Source organism: Gordionus sp. m RMFG-2023, chromosome 2 (assembly GCF_954871325.1).
Source record: "Gordionus sp. m RMFG-2023 chromosome 2, tfGorSpeb1-WG-v2, whole genome shotgun sequence".
In the NCBI taxonomy this organism is placed as follows: Eukaryota; Metazoa; Nematomorpha; class Gordioida; order Chordodea; family Parachordodidae; genus Gordionus; species Gordionus sp. m RMFG-2023.
In genome coordinates, this window is record NC_088776.1 from 5,116,844 (window position 1) to 5,144,325 (window position 27,482).

Genomic DNA, 27,482 nt, shown 5'->3' on the forward strand with positions numbered 1-27,482 from the left:
TAACGTTATATATATCATAACAAAACAAATATAATATAATTCGTATATAAAACAATAATGCACATGATTCTATAATTGCTTTTATAAAAAATTTTTAATAATATATAATTTTATTAGTAAAAAGTTGTTATATTATATAAATTTGTTTTTAAAAAATTTTGTTATCTAAACTAGTTTTGTTGAATGGCTTCGTTTTGAGCCGATTTTTAAAAACAGCTGACTCAATATTTTATCCAGAAATATTGCCTAATCCTCGAGATTTTGCTAATAGACGATCCAAACCTTTGTTCCTTCTACAAACAAAATCTTCAGGCTTGCGTAATATTATTCTAGATGAAATATCGAGTCAGCTGTTTTTAAAAATCGTCTCAAAACGAGCCGTTTAACAACACTAATCTAAACATAATAATAGGAATTTAAAAAAAGATTTTTATATAATTCGATAAACAGATATAAACTATATTTCTTTATTATATTAATTTTTAATTTTATTTACTAACAAAAAACGGGTGATATGGAAATGCAAAATAATCTCGAAAACAAACGCTTTAAAAAAAAGAATGATTACAAAAATAAAATTAAAAAATCTTTCCAAAAAAAAAGGAAAGCCATTTGAGGGAATATTCTTATAAACGTTTTCTTAATTTCATGGTAAACTGGTTTTTGAGAGCATCCATTTTCGATTTTTCCTTCTCACTTTTGCGTCCAGTGTTTTTAGGTTCACCGTCATCAAAAACGCGACGATTGATAGGTTTCGCCCCTTTGCCGCGCAAATTAACGCACTCGTGGCTTTCGGGAAGGAAATGACGAGGGCAGAATTTATAAGCGACGCATGAAAATTGGCAAGGAAATCCGAAAAGAGATACGGGAGCCTTACACCCAATCTGATAGCACATACCCGTAGCCTGAATCGCCGACTCCAACAGCAGGGATTCCTGGTTGCTTAGAGATACCGCAAGCGGAGACTGTTCCATCTTACTTTCCTTCTTTTTAGGCTTAATCTTGTCGGCGTGAGGTAGATCATATGCCGGAAAAGTATTTACAACGTCGGTGTTCGGGAGTGGCAAAGATTTTAACAACTTTTTAGATTTTATTTCTTTCTTTTTTTTAACTATGAAAAAATAAAATAATTAAATACAAGTTATTCCATGTCTCTAGTCATATCTATCGTAATTAGAGTTTATTCACAAATAATTAAGCTTTGAAAGACTCGAAAAATCTCATATAACAAAAATACGAGAATAGTTGTATTACAACAATATAATTAACCGAAAATAAATCATAGGTAATAATTATACTTTTAGATTTGGGCGTTCTCGTTTCTTCCATTTTCGTGTCATTACCGTTAACACCTTCTGCGGTGGGTAGAAGGTTGTTGGCGGGTTCATTAGCGAGAGATAATTGAGCAAATTTATTGACTAAAAGAGTATTTTCTTCCGCCATAACGTCAAGAGGTCCAACTTCAAAAACGAGGGTTAGATCCGCATGGGACAAAATCAAATCGTCATCGTTTTTAACGAAGGGCGCTGCGGCAGTCATGCCAGGCAGGCACCGTTCTAATTTGTTCGCTGAGGAACGAGCGTAAAGTTTTAAAGATTCTGACTTTAGCACGAAGGGAGAAAAGGTGTACTTGATCCGGTGGAGAGATGAGGTCAGAAGTTTAGAATCATCAAGCTTCTCAACAACATCGCGACTTCCCTCATTTTCATGGCAAATATTCGCTTCATCATCATTCTCATCGAATTCGACGTTAGAAGCTAAACGCGTTCCACGATCATCTGTTTTATTAGGCAAAGAATACTCAAATTCAACGATTCCCTGAATCAAAGATCTTTCAGTCTTTTTACAGAAACCAATCAAATGGGTATTTTCTAAAGATTTGACAACGTGGATAAACTCTATTGGTAACATAGATACGCTTGTGGTCGTCTCAGTAGAATTTTGGCCGGGAAAAGGCGTTTCGGAGAAATCAATAACTCGCCTATGCAAATCTACAATAAATGACTTTATATTGTTGGTTTTCCCTCTAGTGACCGCCCCTGCTTCTTTAGTTATGTTGGGTAGGTCAATTGGATTGCTTCTAGTTTTAGCTCGGTTTTTGGGAATGACATCATGATTGACAAGATTATTAGGGTTTTCGGTAGGCGCGTTGTCGGTATCGGGAAAAATTTGAACACTATTGATTGATTTTTCGATTATAGTTTGATTTGTTAATATTGACGGTGTCTTAGGCTGGACTGGGGTAGATAATTCGGTGTTATTGGCCGCGTTATCACTATTTCCAGGGTTATTAGCCTTTTCGGTAGATATGTCAGCAGTATTTGAAACATTGTGAAGAATGTTGCCGAATAATTTTTTGTTTATAGTTTGATTTTTGATTTTTTTAGGTGTCTTCGATCGCGATAGGGTGAATGATTTGACACTTCTGGCTTTGTTGTCATTTTTGCCAAGTTTATTAGCCTTCCCAGTAGGCGTGGTGTCATCAGTATTCGGAAAACTTTGAGCATTGACCGAATTTTTGGTCATAGTTTGATTTTTGGATTTTTTAGGTGTCTTCGATTGCAACGGGGTGAATGATTTGACACTTCTGGCCTTGTTGTCATTTTTGCCAAGATCATTAGCCTTCCCACTAGGTGTGGTGTCGTCGTCAGTATTGGGAAAATTTTGAGCATTGACCGATTTTTTGGTCATAGTTTGATTTTTCAATACCGTAGGCGTTTTCGATTGCACGGGGGTAAATGTTTTAGTTATTTTAGCGGGGTTATCGTTATTAACGCGATTATCAGCTTTTTCGGTAGATATATGAGTATTCAGCAAATTTTCGGCGATGCCATTGGCCGATTTTTTGGTTATAGTTTGATTTTTCAATTTTTTAGGCGTCTTCGATTTGACCGGGGTAGATAATTTGGCGTTGGCGATCATCTTATTGGATGTTGATGCGTTGTTATCCATTTTGTCGGCCTTGCATGGTATATCGACATAATTTGCCGTTTTCGTGTTCGCTAATTAAAAATTAAAAAATATGTACGTTAATTGCTTCATTCCTAATACATTCATTCACAAAGATATGGATTTTTCTTTTTTTTATCAAATATATTAAGCCACGTTTAACGCCGTATTCACAGTTATAACGAATTCGATGGTATTTTTGTGTATTTCTTTCTTTCTTTCATACTAAGATGCGAATTCGCGCTAATTATGAATGCAGGGTATGATATAAGATCTTAATAAAAAAAAAATTGGAAGTCGCAAGGTCCTGCTGGCATAAATCATGATAAGGTGGTAATCGATACCGGATGTGAGGATTTGGTTTTAGGACAAGATAAGGAAAAAAAAAATCTGATCGGTGAATAATCTTATGGATCAGCAGGTCATATTAATAAAATGGTAATATATATTATACACAAACTTTTAATCATCTTATATTTGGCGGCCAATTCGAGATACTTAGGCGGAACGCTTTTCAGGATACCCCCATTGCTATTATGTATCATTTGGCCGTTGATTAAGGCGTAACTCAAAAAGGCCGATAAAAAATCGTAGCCATCTTGGCGAGAACTCGAATCTTTTCTGCGCGGGATGTTTTTCGGTTTTCGTAAAAAATAGTGCGAAAAATCGCAAACGATGCAAAGATGTCTTTTGGCTCGCGTTAAAGCGACGTTCATTCTACGACTATCCTGGAGGAATCCGATGTCGCCTTACAAATAAGAAATAAATAAGGTTAATTTGATTTTTTTTAAAAAACAGATTGATAAGTTACCCTTCTCACAGCATGAAATTCGACAACCCTCGAAATATAAAATCAGCTGACGAAACGCCATTTTGGTTTCCCATATAATTTAGATTTTAGGGGACGTGCCACCAGCTGATTTGTATTGAGTGCACATTTAAATGAATGAATAAATCGTCACTTTAAGTATCATTATGTCAATTTTGGAACGTAGTCATAAATTTTAATAAATCCCAAAAGAGTAACGAACACAAAAACCCAGAGACCGATTCCACCATTTAATTTTATATTTATTTACCATTTATTCAGGGTGTTTTTTTAAAAAACTTCGATTCTAATGATTTTCAAGTAAGGGCTAAATTAAGATTTGTAGGCAAACCAAATATTACCGAACCTTCGAAAGTTCGTCAAAAGTGAACCAAATCTTTTCGACATGTTTTAGCAAAATTTAGAGGATTAGGAGATATTCGTTTTTTTATAAAATCCTGATTTCAAACGTTTTTATAAAAAATCCTGAAAAACTAAATTATTTTTTTTAGGCTATGTCCTAAATGAAAAAAAAATATATAAATAAATTTTCTAATTTTGAAAAAAATAAATAAAAATAACATAAGCTATTTTTAATGTAAAAATAAAATAGCGTCCTAAAATTTTTTTCAAGTCTTGTAATAATTCATTTATGAAAATTTTTATAAAAAAAAAGTTAAGAAGGGAAAAAAAATTAACGGCATCTCTCTTTCTCTCTCATAGAAAATAGATACGCAGTTATAAATATGATTTCCTTGTAAAACATTTCCATATGCATTCTAAGCAAATTTCTTATAAATTAAAAATGTCGTGATTATCGTGAAAAAAATATATCGAGATAGGACAAGGTAAACAATTTTATAAGAAAGTTGTTACCGAATATGTTAGGATAGGACAAATTAAACAATTTTTATAAGAAATTTGTTTGAAAGATATTATGGAAACGTTCTACAACAACTCATATTATTACTTTACTTTATAAAGACTTTAGACAATTTTTCGTTGAATTTATGAAAGTTTAATTATCATCTACATTTTGGGGAGTAATTAGGCCACTTAATTATCGTTTTAAAATAAAACGTGAAGGTAACCGCCAATTATTGAAACCGCGAATAGAGAGAGCGCGCATTTATGAACAAGATTAACCCCGCATTCACAGTTGGCGCGAATTCTTCACAGAGAATTCGCGCTAACTTAGAATGTGGGAGGGTATAAAGTGTAAAACTTTTCGATAATATTTATTTATTTATTTTTTAAAAACCTGAAGGATTAGACCTGACCATGCTCAAGATGATGACTTCCTTTTCCTTCCCTTGATATCCGTCTACACTTTTGATTTCGATATCCGGATATTTGTGCGATAATTTTCTGTTAAGCATCTCAATCTATATAAATTAGCATTATGTGTAACATGCACCAGACACCTGCAGGCCCCAGCCCCCAGGCCATACTTTAATTTTTTTTAAATATACCCAGGCCGGGTTCTAAAACAGCCCTAATGTATATCATAAATGTCTAAACTTGATTATCAGGTCAACTTAAAGACACAGATAAAAAAAATTTAACCCAACCCGAAAAAAAGAAAAACATTTCCCCCCCCCCAAATTGCCCCAATATAAAATGTAAAATTTTTTTACCCTAGAATTTAATCTATTTTTTCAGTATTTTTTTTTGTTATAACTTATAAAAAAAAATAATCCAAAATGGATGTAAAAAATGGTATATGATTCTAATAGTGATTTATTTATATATAACTTATTTCATTTTAAAATTTAAAAAAAATATATATATTTCCATACCCGTCCTACCCCACCCTATCCGTCTTGCCCCATCCTCACTGGTAAGGGTTTTGCAGATCTCTGATCCTAATTTGCTCCAGAAAAATAAAATTATTTCCCACTTCCGGTATTTATTTAAAAACATATATGTTTTATGGTCCCCTTATTTTCAGCCCTTTATGGATAAATAACTAAAGATACCGGTTAAAATTTTTTCACCGCTTCCAGTTCTGGACTCTTCGAATCTTTTAAAAATTACTCTACCAAGTTCGGTATTAAATCTTATATAGGAATATTTATTAACTCTCTTATACCTAGCTAAATAATGCGTTAATATATTTATAATGGGTATTTTAAAAGAATGTGCATCTCTAACCTGCAAACGATAAGGTGATATGATGCCAATATCGCTTTGACTGAGCCCGCTATTCATCAGGCGCGTCACGTGAAGATAAACGCATTCGACCTCCACGAGGTTAGCTTTAGAACTCTTTCCGCTCACCTCTCCTGTGGACGAGGAAGATGAACCACTATTATAACTGCTCGAACTACTCAAACTATCAGCTCGATTACTACAGAGTTTCAATAAAGGCAGGTTCCCTTGGGCACAGGGAATACGATTAAAGGGATTGTTGTAAGGAGGAAAAGTATTGTAATGATTATTTTGAGAGAGTAGCGTGTGGCGTGTGTTGTAAAGCACGGGCTGGGGTTTAAAAGGAGGCGGTTTTCCTGATAGTAACATCCGTCGCGCCGGATTTAATCCCGCATTAAAAAAGTTCGGATTATTATAGTTGAAAAAATTAGTGGTGTTCATAATATTGTTATTATCGATGAAAGGGGGCCGAATATGAGCATTACTCGAAGGATTTATATTCATTAGGTTAGGAATACGCGGCGGAAAAACGGGAAGTTGAGCGTTATTTCCGGGAGGTAGATTGTGCTCGAAACCGGAAGTATCAATCAAGGCTAATGGACCGTATTGCGTGTTGGAAATAATATCGCTAAAATATAAGTGAAATACTAGAAAAAAATGATTTTTGATAACAAAAAGGAGTTTTCTTGCTAAATATTGGTTTATTTAAAAAAAATAAAATAAATTGGAATAAGGAAAACTAAATATTATCTTGTTCTCAATTGTTATAGACCTGATATGCTAATTTTTTAAATTAAGTTGGGTATATCCACGAATGCAGATAATAAGCCTCGAGTTAACTCACTTTTATATAAATTAAAATTTTTGGCGCGCGTGAAACATCGCCATCCGTTAGATCTTGCGGATCAAAATTAATGACGCATATTATTTAGGAAATAAATGTAAAAAAAAATTTCGTTAGGGTATCTAGTAGTGATCTGCATCGGGTCTAATTTTTCAAACCCGGCCCGGCCCGAATTTATTTAAATATAGAAATTAATTTTTATAATTACTCAAAATAAAAGACATATGTTATATGCCGTTTAATTTCAATAAATAAAATAAAATATTTTTATTTTACATAAAAAATCCAATATAGAATTGATAAATTTAGATATATTTTAAAAAAATTTCCAAGGTCCGACCCGGCCCGGCTCGAATTTTTTTCAAAAATATTAGGCCCGGCCCGGTCCGAACCCGATTAGTTTAAATAGAGGGCCAGACTCGGCCCGGGGACCGGGCCTAACTTTGCAGATCTCTAGTATCTAGATTGCTTAAGGTTCTAAACTTAAACGTTAATATAGTCATTGGGGAAATTATTTGTAAGCTAAATTAGAGGTCTTCGAAGCCCAGTCCGGTAACCCGTGTAGCTTTAAAAAAGAAATCTATTTGCGCTGGGGATTAATTTACAGAACTGATAATCTATAAAGTGTGGTGTTTTTTCTTAAAAAAAAAAATTAACCCCTCCCTAATATTATAAATAGTTGTTTATTTTGGCGTTCAACTATTCGGGGTAGGTTTTGATAGTCTTTTTTTTAAAACAGGGGCGGGTAACCTTAGTTTTAAAAAAACGGAAACGGACCGGGTACAAATTTGACCGGGTACAAATTTGACCAGGTACAAATTTGACCGGGAAAAAAACTAAATTCCAACTAGGCCGTGCTTGAAAATTTTGGCATTTTCGGATCTCTAAGGTAAACTATATGTGTACCATTAGATGGAATAATGTTTACATCTCAAATAAATCATCGTTTTTTTTTAATCAAAAGAATATTCAAAATTTACAAATAAATATAACAAAAACCCTCTTTCCAACTTCTCAGTGAGTGGATATCAATGGCATATAATAATACCTAGACTGGAGATGCATTCATAATAATGTATTTAAAAGCGTCGTTGAATGCAAATCAGCTGGACCCGCCATTTTGGTAACCCATATAGTAATTATTCTCATGTTAAAAACTACTATTTAATCGATAACTTGCTTCCTTATTATCTCGATGATCATGCAATTCTTTTAAAAAAGTTTGCGTAAGAGATAGGATTATATTGGCCTTTCGTTTAAGGATTTTAATAATGATATGGGTAAACCTAGAATGGCGTCCCTAGCTGTTTTTCATTGATGTACACCTTACATGAATGCATCGTCAGTCTAAGTATTATTATTTGTCATTTGGCGGATATAGATCATGATAGATCTATACATCTGAGACCTGCAGGGAAAATTACAAGGCCGGGCTGAAACTATTATCTATTTTTATTGAATCCGGTCCGGGCCAATGGTAACTCTTCGGGTCTCCGATACACATTGAATATTTCAATAGTTAGCGATTTTGCTAAAAAAATGATATATATAACCCTCCTCCATCTTTGGATGATCAATGATTAAGTCCGTGCTTTATTTAATTGCTGGAATAATTAAAATCGCACATTTGTTCATCATAGGAAGAACAGAACAATAATTTTTATATTTAAAAAAAAACATTGAATTTACCCTAGAACACGCCTAGCTACATGGGGAGGGGTAGCGATGAGATTATCGTAAAAACGGTTGGAGATAAACTTGGCGATACGTTCGTTCATCCTGTACTGCCTGTTTAAACGGGTGACGAAATGGTTTTCCACATGTTTTCTAGCACCTTCTTCCCAATTCTCGAGATAGTTAGATGAAGAGTTTAAGGAAGAAGTGGAGGAAGTGGAGGAGTTAATAGGCAAAAACTTCTTTTTCGCATAAAGATTGAAGGAATAACGATGAATTGGCTCGTCCTTTGCGTACATCCCAATAAGTCTTTCCATGAGAGATATTTGTAGGAACTTTTTAGTAACTGGACTGGAAAGAGGGAATTTTAAACAAAAAAAATAAAATAAATATGAAATGATACTCTTATCAAAGTTAAAATACTATATAAGATTATGAAAAAAAATTTTTTTAGAATGAATTTGCCTAAGTGTTGTTAAGGATTAAAGACAGGTCTATTTTAAAAATTAAGATTTTAGCCAAAATAATATTATGCAAGCCAGGAGATTTCGTTAATAGATGTCCAAATCTTTTATTGCCATCTATGAACAAAATCTCCAGGCCATAGCAATATGACTAAAAAATATTAGGTTATCCGCAGCATTAGAATTGCTTTTATTTCTTTATTTTATTGATATCATTTACTCTTTTGAAAGTACTGTGGGAGGTAGTTGCATATGATCGCCAGCGATCAGACAAAATGGAGCGTGCAACATCGGGATCCAGGAAGCGGCTTCCATAGACTGTTTTTTTAGAAAACGTTTATAATAACGTATTAATTCATAGGTAAAGTTAAAGGTGACGAATATTTTGGGGAGTACTTTAAAGAAAAAAAGATAAAAGTAGAATGGTTAAAGCACTAAAGATTAATTTAATATTGATCTTTATTTTGTCATTTATATATTTATCTGAATGACATTTAAAAAAAACAATTCGTTGGCTGAGACTTATAGTGTTCATTAGTGATCTGCATCGGGCCTAATTTTTCAAGCCCGGCCCGAAATTTTTTTTAAAAAAGTTTTGCCGGCCCGGCCCGAACCCGAATTTTTTTTTAAATTTTCTGCCGGCCCGGCCCGAATTTATTTAAATATAGAAATTTTTATAATTACTCAAAATAAAAGACATATGTTATAAGTCGTTTCAATAAATAAAATCAAATATTTTTATTTTACATAAAAAATTCAATGTAAAATTGATAAATTTAGATATATTTAAAAAAATTTCCAAAGTCCGACCCGACCAGGCCCGTATTTTTTTTAAAAATATTAGGCCCGGCCCGGCCCGAACCCGATTATTTTAAATAGAATTAGGCCCGAGCCCGGCCCGATATCCATTTTTTTTGATAACTGAATTTTTCTGTACTGTATTTATATCATCTTATATATCCGCAATAAAAAATGTTAAAAAATATAATTGAGAAATAGCGTTGTTAAAACGACTCGATTTGAGCAGATTTTATAAAAAACGGCTAATTCAATATTTTATCCAAAAAAATATTAGGCAAACCCTGAAGATTTTGGTCATAGATAGCACAAAGGGTTTGGATTTTATTGGAGAAATCTTGAGGTTCGGGTAAATATTTTTCTGGCCAAAATATTGAGTTAGCCGTTTTCTGTTCCTAGCGAAATCACGAAATTTTTAACTCTCAATCTATTATTGGGACCAAACCAATCATAAAGAAAGCTCAGCATGAGTTCTATGCTAATTATTGTTCTTCCATTATGATTTTGAAATACTTACTATCCTATAAGTTTCACTAATCGTGTGCCACAATGATGTTGAGAAATTAAAATCGTTTAGAAAATTTGAATAAAGCACCAAACCAATCATAAAGAAAGCTCAGCATGAGTTCTATGCTAATTATTGTTCTTCCATTATGATTTTGAAATACTTACTATCCTATAAGTTTCACTAATCGTGTGCCACAATGATGTTGAGAAATTAAAATCGTTTAGAAAATTTGAATAAAGCACCAAACCAATCATAAAGAAAGCTCAGCATGAGTTCTATGCTAATTATTGTTCTTCCATTATGATTTTTAAATACTTACTATCCTATAAGTTTCACTTATCGTGTGCCACAATGATGTTGAGAAATTAAAATCGTTTAGAAAATTTGAATAAAGCGATTATAGTAGTAAAATTAGAACCGTTTGAAGTGAATAGAAACAAATTTTATTAAATAATATGTCGCGGTCATATTAGTTTAATGATGGAGGGAGGGGAATTTATTGGGTTAAATAATTTTAAAAAAATTAAATTTTAAATCAGAAAAAAGAATAATTTCGTCTAATTTGAAAATTCGGGACACGTCCTAACGAATCTAATCCTAGACGGGACACGTCTCAGAGAAGCTAATCTTTGTCGGGATTGTGTCCCACCCGAAACGAGACCGGATATTCGAGGGAGTTAATCGTTTAAAAAAAAATGAAATATTTTTTATAAAAAAAAATCTCCACCTGAGAACACTCGTCAATGATGAGCATGTCGAATCTCCCTTCCTCTAAGGAATCCCATTTCTCATTTTTGAAGGCGTACTTTCCGAAGTTCACGAGCGTGGATAGAACGATATCGGCGGAGGTGATAGTTGACCATTCCGCTTGACTCAAAAGACGTTTGATTTCCGATTCGGTTTGATGACTGTGATGGCTCAATACGCCGTTTACTCTCGACGCGTTGCTGTTGGTACCCGCGGTATTTGTGGAGTTCAAATTCTTATAGAAGTTGGTACCTGTAAAATTTTGGAATGACAAATTTAAAAAAAAATATTTAAAAATAAAATTAATAAATGTTTAACGTGATTTGATTGATTTCAAAAAAAGTAAAATAGAGATACTAAAAGTAACTCCATGGGGAAAAGAAAACGGTTCTCGATTTTTAACTATGGTAAAAACTTGTTTTATAAAGCTTCACTCCGGTTAAAAAAAATTCTTAAAGAAACGCTATTCCTTAACCCTGAATTCATAGTGGCGCGATTGCGATTTAAACAGCTGACAGTTTTTTTTATGTCAAGGCATAATTAAGGGTTGCCATAGACAAGAGGGACGTTTGGAAAAAATTGGAATAAATGAAAGCAGTGGATATAGTGGCACCGATGACCAACGACTTTCTTTTGTTCATAGGCCATAATGTAGGTACTCATATATATTTCATTTTTTTAATGGAGCAAAACATTTTTTTATTTAAATTATATATGATCTTTTTATCATAAATTTGATTGTTTTTCTTTAAAGTTTCGAATGTTTGTGAATCTAAAGAGAAAGAATTAAATATAATCGAATTTCATGATAAACCTATAAAATTGTTGCTTGTCACAATGATTTAGAAAGGATAATAATTTTCTAAACCTCGAAAAAAAGAAAACTAAGCTTTAAAAATAATTTTTTTTTTACTGGAACATCCGTGTTTAAATTATTAAGAGAGATGATGCCTAAGTAGTTTTGTTAAAAGGCTCGTTTTGAGCCGCTTTGGAAAAACGGCTAATTCTATATTTAGGCCAGAAAAAAATTGCTTAAGCCTTCAGATTTCTCTAATAGCTGTCTAGATCTAGACTTTTGTAAGCATCTATGAGCAAAATCTTCAGGCTTGTTTAATATTTTTCTGGATAAAATACTGTTACCCGTTTTTAAAAATCGGTTCAAAATGAGCCGTTTAACAATACTGTATCTAAATCGTAAAAATAGACATGAGTTTCTAATAAAAAAAAATTTAGATCTCTCTCGTAAATAATAAGGTTTAACAACTTACCATTTGTATGAGAATTTAGTTTAATGGGGGGTGTTTTATTCTTATGTAGATGATTTCTCGCGGTATATAACTGACGTTTACGAGGTGTCGATGTTGGAAGTTTGCTGTTTTGTTGTAGGCGATCAATTGAAGTCTATTTTTTTGAGAAAAAAAAATAAAATAAAATATTTGACCGCTAAATGGCATGATTCTTTTTAAAAAAAATCCGTGTAAAAAGTTAACTAACCCCCTCCCCTTATTTGGATTTTAACTATTTAGAAATATTTAGAGCATACATTCACTGGCTTATAATTATGCTTTTGAAAGTTATATTTTATATAATTCCCATCTAGGTTGCGTGTCTCAAAGTTTATATAATGGGACAAAACACGCGGCTAAAAAAAAAACAAAAAAAGAAAGGGATAATGTTTAATATATAATAAACTTTCAACGTTGTAGAGAGCCGATCTTTCAAATCCCTCAGCAATTCGAAGGAATGAGGATTCGTGTTGCTCGAAGATGCCGGACAAGATAAATGTTGATCTAAGGTATAGCATATCGGTTTTTTGTTAGCTTTGGTAGTCTTAATTTTATCGCTAGATCTCTTCTCGCCACTCTTCTTGTTCATCTTTTCGTCGCCCATCTTCGTTGTCGCGTCTCGTTCCACGATGGGGTCATCTTCGGGCCTTTCTTTCCAAGTTAAACTTTCAAAATTCATGATTTTAGGGGAGCTCCCTAATCTTAGTATTGTGGGAGGGCTAATGAATGATCCTATTTATGTGTTTATTTTTTGTAAAAAAATAATGATAGAAAAATTAAGGTGATTACACTGTGGTTGCTAAGCCCTACCCAGTCCTTATAGCTGGTTCCTCCCTTTGATAAGTCTTTTTGTAGGACCCTCGATTTCCAAGACAATTCGCAATCCAATGATAGGTGGAAAAGTAAGCTAAATTATCTAGTCATGTACCAAGATCATGGAACCAGGGTGGAAAATCCACATGGACAATGGATCATCGATTACCATCGATACCAATGACAATGATGGACGAGTCGGAAAAATTAAAAGAAATTTCGACAAGGGAAAAAGCATACCAGTGAGAAGGGAAGATTATATTTAAGGTGCGTATTATTACTTTTACCTACTAGTTATAATAAATTTTTTTAAACATTGTGTCGTATTTTTTTGATTTATTTTTTAATTTCTTCAAAGTCGAGTTCTCAAAAGAAAACCCCCAGGAAGCTGCTATGATAGTGGCTAAAAATAGGTTTAACCACGTTATAGCTAGTTTAAAATTAGAGCAATAACCCAACTATAGTTTTAACGGTTCGTACTTAATTATATTAGTCATATTTATTTTTTTTTGTATGCAGTAACCATACGTGGCAAAAAAACATATATTAATAAAATTTGATTATTATCAGATATTTCAAGTTGGTTTTTTTTTTTGCTGGTTGAATAAAAATTTCCACATGAAAAAGTGGAAATACGTTTCATTCAGAAACGAGAAAGATTAAAAGTAAAACCTCGCCTGTATTTAAGATACGCGGATAACGATGCGGTGCGCATTATTTTATTTCGTAATTTAAGTCACGCTAAATTATAAATGAGGTCCGGTTATTTTTAAACAAATGAGAAATAATAATGATAAATACCTTTTTCATTTGTCCTGGAGTAGTTTTGGAATGACCGCAATAACCTTTCGCCTATATTGTCGACGGCCACGTTAGAAGAAGAACATATCAATACCTGAATTTATAAAAAAAAATCATTATCGATAATTAAATTGTAAAACGAATATGATGATAATATTGGCATGTCAGGAATGCCATTTATTAAGATGCGTAGTGTCGTATTCTAAGGATGACAAAATCGTTCGTAGATTGGCACAAAAGTTTGGATTATCTATTAACGAAATCTCGAGACTTAAAAAATGTTTTCTGGCATAAAAATATAGAGTTAGCCGTATGAGCGATTTTGCATTTACTGGTGTCCTTCCTCTTCGTTCAGTATCAATTTAATAGGGTTTGAAAACGTTTTTAACTAGTTTCCTCACTAATAACTCATAAAAATGGGACAATTTTTCCATCGTTGGTCAGCACCCGCGCAGAAGTTGATGTTTGCCTTCACAGCGAATTTCCAGCAGAGGAAAGATTTTCTTTAAGGCCTAAATCAAGAAGGTCACCTTTTTTACTTTAGCCACATTATAATACGAGCATAGCAAGAGTTTAGTTTAAGACTTAAGTTCCTCTTGTTTGATGAATTTACTCAAATGTGAATTCACACGTTTGAGAAAAAATGAATTTTAAAAAATTTCTATAGCGATTCATCGGTTTTCCAATCCCTTTCATAAGTGATACTTTTTTTAATAAATACATATTATAATTTTTCCCATAACATTTATTAAAAAGTTTAGATAAGCACCATTACCGAATCAATTTATTTATTAAAGGTTACTGTTCGAGGACCCTTAGTGACCGCGAGGCGTAAAAAAGAACCGACCCTAGACCGGCCTTTTTCGTTTACAGAAAGTATTTTAAGGTTACGCTAGGCTTTATAATTTTATTTCATATCAAAATATCATATATACACGGTAAAATAATAATCAGGATTATTTATCCTAAATAAAAGTTGATTGTTAGTGGCTAGGTGTTTGGATTTAAATCGGAGAAATTAATGAGGTGCGCCATATTTATTATATATTTAGCAAAAAGTTTATGCACGTGATATCTTGCGCTGTCTTATTATAAAGCCAGTTTCTTTATTCATTTACGAAAAAATTCCCCTGATATGGATAATATTTGTTAACAAGTATAGATGTTGCCTGTTTTAATTACTTTATAGTGTTTTCTTGATAATTAAGAGTCATGGCGGGGGGGGGGGGAAGTGGAATGAATGAAGACTCTTCTAATAACCCATTAAATAATACAACTTAAACTGCTAATAAAAGATTTGTCCGAACTAAAGACCGCATAAGAAAGACTGGTCCACCTATGGTACGGTTGCTTCTTCATATGCTTCCCTATTTTATTTTATTTCAAAGGTTACCCCGCATTCATCGTAAGTGCGATTTGCTTAAGCGATGCGAAATCAGCTGATCCATCACGGCTAAGATATATATATATATACATCTAAGTAAAACGGCTGTCACGATTTCATCATTTTGCGCTCTATTATGACGTGCTTTTGTAAATGACGCATCGCTTGATCTATAGAGGAGATCTTACCTTACAATTTATTGTTAGGGCGAATTCGCGGCGAAATATATATAAAAGGCATACGCCGTTATTATTGTATTCTTTCGCCGCGAGATTCATCCCAACCCTAAATGAGGAATTATATAGAAAAAAAGATAGAACCTTCTTATTTAATTGGAGCACGGCCCTCAGAATAATCTGAATTAAGACTGTAGTCTTGCCGGTGCCAGGTCCACCATGGATTATCATGATTGGCAGTTTTGGAAGGTCACAATTTGATTTGACGAGTGAATCATTTTTTGTTGGCGAGTCGATAGAGTACGAAGGGTCCATATTTTTCAAAACCTTTTCTATGCACGTTTTTTGACTAGAATCTTATATTATTATTTTTTTTATTCATAATTTAAATTTAAATTTTTTTTTATTAAAAATAAAATAATAATAAACCTAATTTAGCGTAACCGGAAACAATATCGTGCGGTAAAATGGCGTTTTGGGGCGATGAATGGATACGCAAATCGTCGAGAGCGGAAGCGAGTTTTTGAATGGGTGTTACCCAAGGTAAGGATGTATTATATGAGTAATCATCACGGTAAAATGTTGAATCTCCAAAGGCAAATTGAACAATCCTCTTAGAATGGGGATGTCTGTATACTAATTTATCACTTGGCTCATAGATTATGTGGGCTAAAGCACTTTTTTATTAAAGTAAAAATATTTGTTTTATAATATTATTTCATCCTAATTTTTTTTTAGTGCATGTTGTATATATGATATAAACATTTAATTTTTGGATTAAGTTTTTGCTTATAAATAAATTTTATTGAGAATTTTTTTTGAATTTAAAAAAAAACAAGTTCATATTTACTCAGTTTAGGGATAACTTTGGGGTCATCTCGAGTTTAAAAGAAAGAAAGAAAGAAAGAAAGAAAGAAAGAAAGAAAGAAAGAAAGAAAGAAAGAAAGAAAGAAAGAAAGAAAGAAAGAAAGAAAGAAAGAAAGAAAGAAAGAAAGAAAGAAAGAAAGAAAGAAAGAAAGAAAGAAAGAAAGAAAGAAAGAAAGAAAGAAAGAAAGAAAGAAAGAAAGAAAGAAAGAAAGAAAGAAAGAAAGAAAGAAAGAAAGAAAGAAAGAAAGAAAAGAAAAGAAAAGAAAAGAAAAAGAAAAGAAAAGAAAAGAAAAGAAAAGAAAAGAAAAGAAAAGAAAAGAAAAGAAAAGAAAAGAAAAGAAAAGAAAAGAAAAGAAAAGAAAAGAAAAGAAAAGAAAAGAAAAGAAAAGAAAAGAAAAGAAAAGAAAAGAAAAGAAAAGAAAAGAAAAGAAAAGAAAAGAAAAGAAAAGAAAAGAAAAGAAAAGAAAAGAAAAGAAAAGAAAAGAAAAGAAAAGAAAAGAAAAGAAAAGAAAAGAAAAGAAAAGAAAAGAAAAGAAAAGAAAAGAAAAGAAAAGAGGAAGATTGTTTATTTAATAGCCTTTCACCTATCTAATACTTTATGTCAACATTTTATTTTAACCCTGTATTGCATGTACTATGTTAGAATAATTTTTTTTTGGCAAACTAGATTTTTTATTTCTCTAGATACTATTGATAATCTCATGGCTCACTTTTTTAAAAAAAATTCTAAATTTCTTAGAAGATGAACGGTATGTGGATTTAAATACACATTATGCAATTAAGGATACAAATTTCAATTATTTCCACAATAATTTTTATTGTACTTTAAACTATAAATATATAAAATTTTATTTAAATATAACAAATATTAAAGGTTTAAACATTTTAATTTTCATGAAAATCTATAAAACAATTATTTGTGGGCGTAAAACATAAATATACACCACATTTTTTGCAAGATACTTTTGTTATAAATAAGCATCCTGGCATTTTACATCTACCCTTCTTATCATTATATTTTGGCCAATGAGCCGTGAGGTCTTTCCTAACCTCTTGAAGTGGTAAATATTGAGCTGGTCCTTTTTTACATTTTTCCCGATAACCAGTTTGAACTGATTTTCGTTTTGGAATATTGTTTGAAGTGCATTTGCCATATTTGCAAAGGACTTCCGCCACCGAAATTTTGAAATTGTACAAACTTAATCGATCCTTGCCTGCTATTGATATACTATTATAATCCCGTTTGTATAGCAACCAAGAATTTATAAGTAACATGTCGAATACATGAAATAAAATTCGATGGTACCATTTTCTTGATTTGGTATGAATTCTATATAATGAAAGTAAAGAATCCATAAGATCTACACCTCCCATTGATTTATTATAAACTTTAACAATGTTTGGACATTTTATCATTATTTTATCCTTTTTTTTCTATCATATCTTTCGCAATCGATAAGAGGATGTGCACCTACAAAAGTGCTCAATAAGGTCACAGCACGATTGTCGTGCCACTTCACTGAATTTAATTCAACCCCTTTTATTATTGTTTTTTTTTGAAACAAAAAATCCTCGTCCTTTTTTTTTCAACTCCTTATCTGTTGGGAAGTTGATATTTGGTAGTCGATTACCTCTGACCGTGGCCGCGCAAAATATCCCTCTTTGAGCGAGTACGACTTGCAAATTTGGTGAACAAAACCAGTTATCAAAAAATAATTTATAATTAATTTGCTGTGGTATATAAGAAATTAAACGTAGCACAGCATTGCCACTTGCTCCAACATCAGGCAATCCTTCCGATGGTAGTATTTTCCCAGAGTATACTTCAAAATTATGGAGAAGGCCATCATCTCCGCATAGTAGAAAGACTTTATAGCCCCATTTTTTGGGCTTTTGGGGGTTTTATTGCTTTAATCTGCTCATCCCTTTGTATGGAATTATTTGCTCATCTACGCAAATATTTTCCCCTATCGATAAAGATTTTAGTATATTATTGGTTATAGTTATCAAGGGTCTAATTTTATGAAGTGGGTCATGGCCCTCACTTCCAAGTGGAATAAATTTGTCATTATCATTTATATGAATGAATGATTTGATTTGTTCCCAGCGATTTAGGGTCATGACATCAGCCACCTTGGCCTGTCTTGTATTGGTGGCCCAGTAGAGACGTGCTCTGGGAAGTTTAATAATTGACATGTAAAAAATAATTCCTATAAATTTTTCTAATTCATCTATCGATAAATTCAAAGGTTTGTTGGAATTATATTGAATTGCATATAAATTTGATTCGTAAACAATTAGAGGTAATAAATCATTGAGATATGTATTATAATAATCCATTGGTTTTTTTACTTTATCAACCGTTGGGTTTTCTCCTTTCCACTTTGGAATAACTAATGGTAAATTAGTTAAGCAATTTTTCCAAATCATTTTTCTCACGATTCCTTTTTCATTATTTATATTTTCATCCTCTTCCGATTCATCACTCTCATTGAAATCTAGATATTTATAGATTATATAAGAGCATACATTTTAAATATACCTAAATCATTATTTTGGGTTGACAGAAACTCCTCATCAGACGATTCACTTAAATTTGAATCTTCACTATCATTAGGTATGGTACCACAATTCATAATTCTAAAAATATAAAACTCAAATAAAATACCTTATTTGCATAATGTGTCTTTAAAGCAACGTATGATTATTACAAAATATAATTATCAAAAATAATAAATATATATAAAATAATTTAATAAACATTAATTTTTACCTTTTATTTATCTAATTTTAATGTTTTGAAATTTTTCAAATATATTATTTATCCTTTTACGATGTGTAGAAAATTGAGAAGAAAAATTTTATAAAAAAATAGCCATTTTTAAAAATAGGGTTTAATAAAATGCGAAATTAAAAATAAATAATAGATCACGTGGCCCAAATTAAAATTCCAATCGAAGATATAGAATATGGCTTCAAATACACACCATGCAATTGATTTAAAATTTATTTATAAAATATTTATTATATAATTTGTGGTATGTGGCTTGAGATACACAGTATGCAATACAGGGTTAAAGGGTATATCATTAAGATATTCCCTTTATATTTATCAATTATCCAGACCTATCACAAGTAGAAAAAATTCAGAGATGCACTAATACTATCTGGAACAAAGTGTTGTTAAATGGCTTGATTTAAGTCGATTTTTGAAAACGGCTAACTTAATGTTTTAGCAAGCAAAATATGACCTATGCCTCGATATTTAACTAATAGATGTCCAAATCATTGGTTTACATGACAATTCAGCAAAACTTTTATCGCGAACGTCGTTTATCGCGAATCCACATTACCGAAGACAACATCGCGATTTTTTTATATAGGAACTATTATCGCCAATACATTACGGCGAAACTTTATCGAAAAGTCATTAGCGCGAAATTCAAATCAAGATATTATATTGAATTTAATATCATGGGGTCAATATCGCGATAATTTTTTCTGGTGTTATTAATTAGTCTACAACTACGACTAATAGTCATTTAGTCGGCTTACTTGACCCATAGTCAACCAAATTGAATCCGAATAAAAATATAAATTGTAAACATGTTAAATTTAAATTTCAGTGAAGATGAACCATAAATGAGTGACAATTGTCATATTCATAATTTTCAATTATTTTGAAGATTCTAAAGCAAATAAGCAAATATATAAATTGTAAGCATGTTAGATTAAATTTTCAGTGAAAATGAACCACGGAAAAGTGACAATTTTCTCGCTATTTTTTTATAAACATTTTATACCACATAGATGTTATATAATATTATCAGAAACTACAACCGTTTTTAAATATCGGCTCAAATAGTACACAACAATACCACTTTTTTAACTTGTAAAGGATATTTCAATTCTATTTTATTAAATAATTATAGTTAGTTTCATATGTAAAAAAAAAAAAAATTTTTTTAACATATTTTATGTTTAAATTGCATTCAAAGAGTGGAGACAGATCCGTTTTTTTATATCCGTTCCGTCAAAGGTCAATCTCATTAAGGCCGCATTCATAGTGGATCCGATCCGACACGATTTAACAGCTGATCGATTTTTAAAATCGGTTTATGAGAATCAATTTTTCTTTATTAAAACCAATATTTTTTTAGGTTATTATCATGTACAAAATTAAGGACAAAATTAATATTATTACAAAAAAATTGATCTCATAAACAGATTTTAAAAATCGATCAGCTGTTAATTCGTGTCGGATCGGATCCACTATGAATGCGGCCTAAAAATGATATTTATGTTCAAAGTGCGTCCGTTCCGATACCTTCCGTCTTAAAAACGGATCCGGCAAATTTTGAAGTCGAAACATTTCGACTTTTCGATCCGGCAAATTTTGTTGAGCGTTATTACGTTACTTAAAATTTTTTTGACTTTTGAAGGAACGGATGTAAAAAAAACGGACCCGTCTCCACTTTGAACGCAGCTTTAAAGAGTATGAGGTGGGTAATATTTCAATTTATAATATTGTAGTTTTTAAATATATATTAAAATTTAATTGTAAAAAATAAAATAAATAATACGTGGCGCCACCAATGATATATAATAATACCTAGACTGACGATTCATTCATTAAAATGCATTTTTAAGCGTCGTTAAAAGCAAATCAGCTGGACCCGCCATTTTGGTAACCTTTATAATAATTATTTTCATGTTAAAAACTAATATTAAATTGATAACTTACTTTCTTATTATCTCGATGATCAGGCAATTCTTTAATAAAGTTTGCATCAGATATAATATAAAATTAGGCTTTCGTTTAAAATTCTAATATTTATTACAGTAACCAAGATGGCGTCTCTAGCTGATTTGTATTGATGTACACTTTTAATGAATGAATTGTCAGTCTAGGTATTATTATATGTCATTGGGCGCCACATATATAAAACAAAATACGTCAATAAATTAAATTTAAATTCACAATTTTTTATAAAATATTAATAATTTTGTAATTTTAAATCAAAAATGAAATTTATTTTAATAAAAAAAATGAAAATAATTTTATTTTGTTAAAAAGATGTTAAGGGCAAGGGGGAGGCCCGGTAGTGTTGTTAAATTGCCTAACTTTGACCATCTCTATTGTGGCTTAAGGCCGCATTCATAGTGGGATCGGATCCGACACGATTTAACAGCTGATCGATTTTTAAAATCGGTTTATGAGAATCAATTTTTCTTTATTAAAACCAATATTTTTTTTAAGTTATTATCATGTATATAATTAGAGATAAAATTAATATTTATTAAAAATAAATTGATCTCAAAAACAGATTTTAAAAATCAGTGAGCTGTTAAATAGTGTCGGATCCGATCCCACTATGAATACGGCCTTGGTCAAGCTATTAGCCTAAAAAAAATGAATTAAGCTTCTAAGTTGGTTCTCAACTTCTAAGATTGATTGGAAGATTTTTTGATTCAATACATGGCGACACTGTTTTATAGTTGACTAAAGTGAGGTAGTTTAACAAAACTAATTAAAGATAAAAATTAATATTATTAAAAATAAATTGATCTCAAAAAAAGATTTTAAAAATCAGTGAGCTGTTAAATAGTGTCGGATCCGATCCCACTATGAATGCGGCCTTGGTCAAGCTATTAGCCTAAAAAAAATGAATTAAGCTTCTAAGTTGGGTCTCAACTTGAAGATTGATTGGAAGATTTTTTGATTCAATACATGGCGACACTGTTTTATAGTTGATTAAAGTGAGGTAGTTTAACAAAACTAATTAAAGATAAAAATTAATATTATTAAAAATAAATTGATCTCAAAAACAGATTTTAAAAATCAGTGAGCTGTTAAATAGTGTCGGATCCGATCCCACTATGAATGCGGCCTTGGTCAAGCTATTAGCCTAAAAAAAATGAATTAAGCTTCTAAGTTGGGTCTCAACTTGAAGATTGATTGGAAGATTTTTTGATTCAATACATGGCGACACTGTTTTATAGTTGATTAAAGTGAGGTAGTTTAACAAAACTAATTAAAGATAAAAATTAATATTATTAAAAATAAATTGATCTCAAAAACAGATTTTAAAAATCAGTGAGCTGTTAAATAGTGTCGGATCCGATCCCACTATGAATGCGGCCTTGGTCAAGCTATTAGCCTAAAAAAATGAATTAAGCTTCTAAGTTGGGTCTCAACTTGAAGATTGATTGGAAGATTTTTTGATTCAATACATGGCTACACTGTTTTATAGTTGATTAAAGTGAGGTAGTTTAACAAAACTAAGGCCCGGGTTATATTGTCCATAAAAAAAATAGATTAACAAATTCTCTAAGGTAGATAAAAAAAATATTTTAATTTTTTTTTATTTATAAAATTTAAGAAAAAATAGACGCCCGGAAGAACTTGTCACTTAAAACTGTCATATAATTTACAAAAAAAATAAGTCAATAATGTATTTTTCATACGTGCCCCTAAACAATCCCATGGCTTCTAATGTTTTTATAAAATTTTAATTGTTTTTTTTTTATTCAAAATATTCCTTGCTTTAAAATGGCTAATAAGTACCCCGTCAAAACGTGCCCACTTGTCTTCTGAATTAATCAAAATTTGATTTCGAGATATTAAATTACTTAAAAAAAATATTAAATATTTTTTTATACATGATAAAATTGAGATTAGTTTTATAATTTAGAATTGATGTTTATCGTATTGAATCTTATAATATATCTGATTCAGAATGAAATATCTGGTTCAGCCCATTCTGATATTTCTCCAATTCAAAATGGGCTAATTAGATCCAAAAAAAGGTGTAACAGCTTGATGTTGAAGGTTCCATCTTGTCGGGCATGCTTTTTGCAGTTTCCTTCTTCGTGTAGAACCTTAGAAATAACAGCAAATTCTGGCTATATGGTTATCACTCTTCACACACACTAAAAATTTACCTAATCAATAGAGATAAATTAAATGAATCTTTTTTATTGATAAAATTTTCTTATATATACTTGTTTAAAAAAATGTAGAAAACAAGCGTTATTTTCAGACTTTTTGATTTAAAAGTCCATAAAATTTGTTTCGATTTTAAAATCGATAAATTATATATTTTTATTAAACCTTTTATAAAATTATTTTACTTTACCGTCCCTTAGATAGGCGGGCATGGGCTAAAAACCCGCTCGTTTCAGCAATAAAATTCAAAAAAAAGCTTAAAAATAACACAATTGTCACTTTACTTATGGTAACATCTTCATTGAAATTTTAATTTAACAAGTTTACACTTGATATATTTACCCATTTGCTTCAAAAAAAAATCAAAAAAGTTTAAAAATATTGCTTTTATTATTTTTTTTTAAATCTTAATTGGAAAAATTTATAATCATTTAAAAATATTTGTTCACATTTACTTCTAATGACATAAAACACATTTTAAAAATTGATGTTGGAGGGGTGGGTAAATTTATTAGGGTAAAAACCTGAACCAAATTTGCCCTCCATACCTACAAGCATGCGTGAGAAGAGCCCAGAAAGATATTGATTAATTTATTTTATTTTTATCATATCAGAAGGTTACTTGCTCACTTAATAGAATAGGTAACAAAAGATTCAGAGAACATTACGCGTTTATGATTTAAAGGAACTTATGTGAGTAAATTAATATTCAGTATGTTGTTTTCCTTAAAATAAATGCCTTAGCAATATATTTATTGTATAGCGGTAATTCGCTCGCGATAATGGTTTCACGCATACACATTCGTGGTTATAAAATACCGCTCAAAAGAGTTCGCGATAAAAGTTTCGCTGTAATGAATTCTTAAAGTTTCAGGGAAATAAATTCGTGATATTACCTTCGCTATAAAATTCCTTCGCGATAAACGACATTGGCGATAAAAGTTTCGCAAAAAAGTGTTTCGTGATAAAAGTATAGCTGAATTGACCTTTACGACATCTTTGTGCTATTTATGATCTCTTCAAGCTTTAATATTTTTTGGATAAAATATTGAGTTATCGGTTTCAAAATCGGCTCAAATTGAGCCGTTTAACAACAGGAATAAAGGTAAAAAAAATTTCCCTGTTCCATTTCTGTTATGGTTAAAAAAAAAATATGTACACTCCCATTCAACATATTGGAATTTTACTCAATTTGTTATCAAGAAATATCTAATTTTATTAATATACAGTATTGTTTTATTTGTAATCAGCAGTGATCAAAAATTGAGTGTAAAAAATCCCTCACAACATTAACTTAATGACAAAGTTATCTATTCATCTTATTATATAATTTTAATATTACTAAAAAGGTAAAATAATTAGAAATTTTTATATTGATAAAAATCGCATATTAAAATTAGTAATATCATGTGAAGAAGTGAAATGGAATGTAATCAAAGGGAAAAACAAGCCAAGGTTCTATTCACTGACAGTGCCCATACTCTCCCATTCCATGTCCTTGATTTTGGCTGATAATAGTGGCCAATACCAAAATATGACAATTTACTTATTGTATTTGGCATAATATGAATTAATAGCAAATAAAATTTGTATACAAATTTCTAGACCAATGAGCATGAAAGGATGTTCTATTTATTTTTAACTGCCAATCTCTTTTTTTTACTTTACTTTTTTTTAAATCTTAAATAATGAATTTTTTAATTATATCTGCGCTCATTTCAATAAATATGCTATTAGCAAATAAAGCACCATATCTGTGCACCTTTTAAAATCATACAAGTTTCGTAGCTGCTGAGGCTAACAGAATAACTTGCCTTTATGAGAATCATATATGGAAGAAAAAATTGGAGGAAATTTAGGTTAAAAAATTATCTGGACTTGCAAGGCTCTACTATTTCTAAGGGTTTCAGTTCTAAATTCATGGCTGTGTAATATAGTTTACCAAAAATAAAATAATTTATACAACAAATGACAATCAAATTAGATTTTAAATAATTCTCAATATAGTTAAAGACAAATTGATAAATTTGTAATAATTGAACTATGCAAACTAAAATTCAGAGGTTTAGTAAAGAAAAATTTAATTTTTTTTAAGTGTTACCTTGTCATTCGTCTAAAGGGGGCATCATCAAATGACAATAGCATTTTAAATCCATCATTTCCAAAGTTATTATTCTGCCTTTTGGCTTCAGCCATAAATTTGCAGAATATATCTAAATAATATGGTTGTGACATGATGGTAATTACATTTTTATCAAAATTATCCACTCTACACCTAATGCTGTTAATATTATCTTCAAAATTAATGTTTATTGTTTCAAATTTAATAGATTTATTAAGCAATTTGATCACATTTTTGTTAATATGATTGCAGTTGTTAGATGTGATATTTTCAACATACAAAGGATCACTGGGCAAATTTAATATTAAACAATTATTTTGTTCTGAATTATTGGGGTATGTAGGTTTTTTTATGCAAAAGTCTATATTATTGTACAATGTAGCTGCTTCAGATATATTTACTTTTTTTGATTTTTTAGGCCAATAAACATTAGTTAATTCAACAACATCACCTTAATGTATTTTAGATATTTAGACAATTATATCTTAATGTACTCTGAGAAAAATATGAAGCTGGTAAAGAACTACGATTTGTCTTCTCAAAGTCGAACATCAAACGACACGATTTACTTATGTATACTCTAATAAGGGTAAGCTTAGATAAGCTACCATCTCCTTTGTCATCGCCACTAAAATTTTTGCGCCGTTCACTTTTTAATATATTGAAATTAGATAATTAAAATTTAAAAATACAGTAAAGATATTATTTCTGCATCTCTTTCCTTTTCTAACCAATTAAATTGATCCTTAATAAACGATGATACATCCATATCATAAAATAAAATAGTATAAAAAAAAATAAGAAAATAAACCAAAAAAAATGGCTTTTAAAATATCACGTGAATGAAATATCGTCTGCTATTAAAATTTTAAGAGATGCTTTTGGGTTTATTATATCAGTTTTAATAGATAATTTTATATATAGATGTTATAATAAGATATCACAATGAAAGAAAGAAAACCATCTTTATATTAATAAGATGTTTTATGAATTCAATTTTAATAGGACGAAATTTAAAAATACCAAAAAAAATACTTTAAAAAAAAGTTTAGCACCAAAATCCCAAACATTTTTTAAATGAAAAATCATATATATATTTTCTCATGATAATAAGTTAACTTATTATTTTTAAGATAAACTCATAAATTAAAATATATAATAGAATCAATATTCACATATATATATATTTTAGTAAAGTATATTGTGAATTTAAGAAATAAACATTTGTAAACTTAAACCAAAGATAATGTTGATTGAATTTTATTTTAATTAAAATATTTTACATAATAATTAATATTCAATTATCAGTGGCATATTGAGGATTTTCTTCAGGGGGGGGAGGGCTTCTCTTAGCTGTCGGGTTATATGTTAGAGCTATTCTATCAATTTTTACGTAATTCAATAATAATTATATTAATATTTATTTACTAATTGGTGTTTATATTTAAAGAAGAAATGAAGGTTATAACCCAATTTTTAAATATTTTAAGTTAGTTATATTATATTTAATATATTTTTTTCAAATGTGAAATGAAATAAATTTTAGTATCATTTTTTTTATGAAATTTGCTTTAAATATTAGCCTCAGCTTAAATTATCAAACAATATAAGAGGAACAAAATTTTTTATTGAAAATATGAATTCTAGTATGTATAAAATTGTTGCATTATTCTAATTACAATATAAATTTTATTTTTTGTTATAATCTATTTTTATTTTATAAACGGCGTAACCTTACTTTTTTTATATTATTTTACTTTTTTGTATTTCGTTTTATATTCTAATTTATATTTTAGAAAATGTATATATACCTTTAGAAAAGAAAAAGAAATTAGTTAATAAAATATATTTTTACTGACTTGAACCTCACGCTATATCGTTAAGATCTTTATTCTTTTCAAAAATATTGACTATAAAATAATTTAAAAAAATGTTTTTATAACTTCTACTCAAATACAATAATATACAAAAAAAATTATTAAATACTATCATTATAATGTGATTTTTAATTTTCGCGGGAATTTTGCCAATACATCAAGAATTTCAATTTAGTTTGAACCATAGGCGTAGTCAAGGGGGGGGGGGGGCAAGGGGTAAATCCCCCCTTCAGAAATTTATAACTTTTTGTGAATATCATTTTA

The 27,482-nt window shown here is 30.4% G+C and overlaps 1 protein-coding gene and 1 long non-coding RNA gene across 6 annotated transcripts; one reads left to right on the forward strand and one right to left on the reverse strand.

Annotated features, from left to right (window-relative positions):
* Positions 1-397: 397 nt before the first annotated feature.
* On the reverse strand, positions 398-25,495 carry LOC135925387 (uncharacterized). The gene is made up of 14 exons (XM_065460678.1): positions 25,321-25,495; positions 15,833-16,080; positions 15,548-15,759; positions 13,844-13,937; positions 12,636-12,961; positions 12,212-12,344; positions 10,924-11,195; positions 9,111-9,208; positions 8,442-8,777; positions 5,912-6,536; positions 5,019-5,142; positions 3,410-3,697; positions 1,299-3,002; positions 398-1,111 (listed from the first exon to the last, which is right to left on the reverse strand). Exons 1-14 carry the CDS (start codon positions 25,452-25,454, stop codon positions 627-629), a joined length of 5,079 nt encoding a protein of 1,692 aa, XP_065316750.1. The 5' UTR covers positions 25,455-25,495; the 3' UTR covers positions 398-626.
* Positions 5,895-24,806, forward strand: LOC135925388 (uncharacterized). 5 transcript variants are annotated; one of them, XR_010571631.1, is made up of 7 exons: positions 5,895-6,182; positions 10,929-11,187; positions 11,402-11,594; positions 12,650-12,888; positions 13,001-13,309; positions 15,842-16,093; positions 24,620-24,806. It is a non-coding gene; the product is annotated as an uncharacterized LOC135925388 (long non-coding RNA). The 5 variants fall into 5 exon arrangements; XR_010571632.1 differs by having other exon boundaries at positions 5,895-6,169; XR_010571633.1 differs by lacking the exon at positions 5,895-6,182 and having other exon boundaries at positions 10,755-11,187; positions 11,402-11,598.
* Positions 25,496-27,482: the final 1,987 nt, after the last annotated feature.

Coding starts and splice junctions, on each gene's coding strand:
- LOC135925387 (XM_065460678.1), bottom strand. CDS start 25,454: ATGTCACAACCATATTATTTAGATATATTCTGCAAATTTATGGCTGAA. Junction 12,345..12,635: donor GGCTCTCTACAACGTTGAAA/GTTTATTATATA, acceptor TCAAAAAAATAG/ACTTCAATTGATCGCCTACA. Junction 3,003..3,409: donor CAAATATAAGATGATTAAAA/GTTTGTGTATAA, acceptor ATTTTTAATTAG/CGAACACGAAAACGGCAAAT.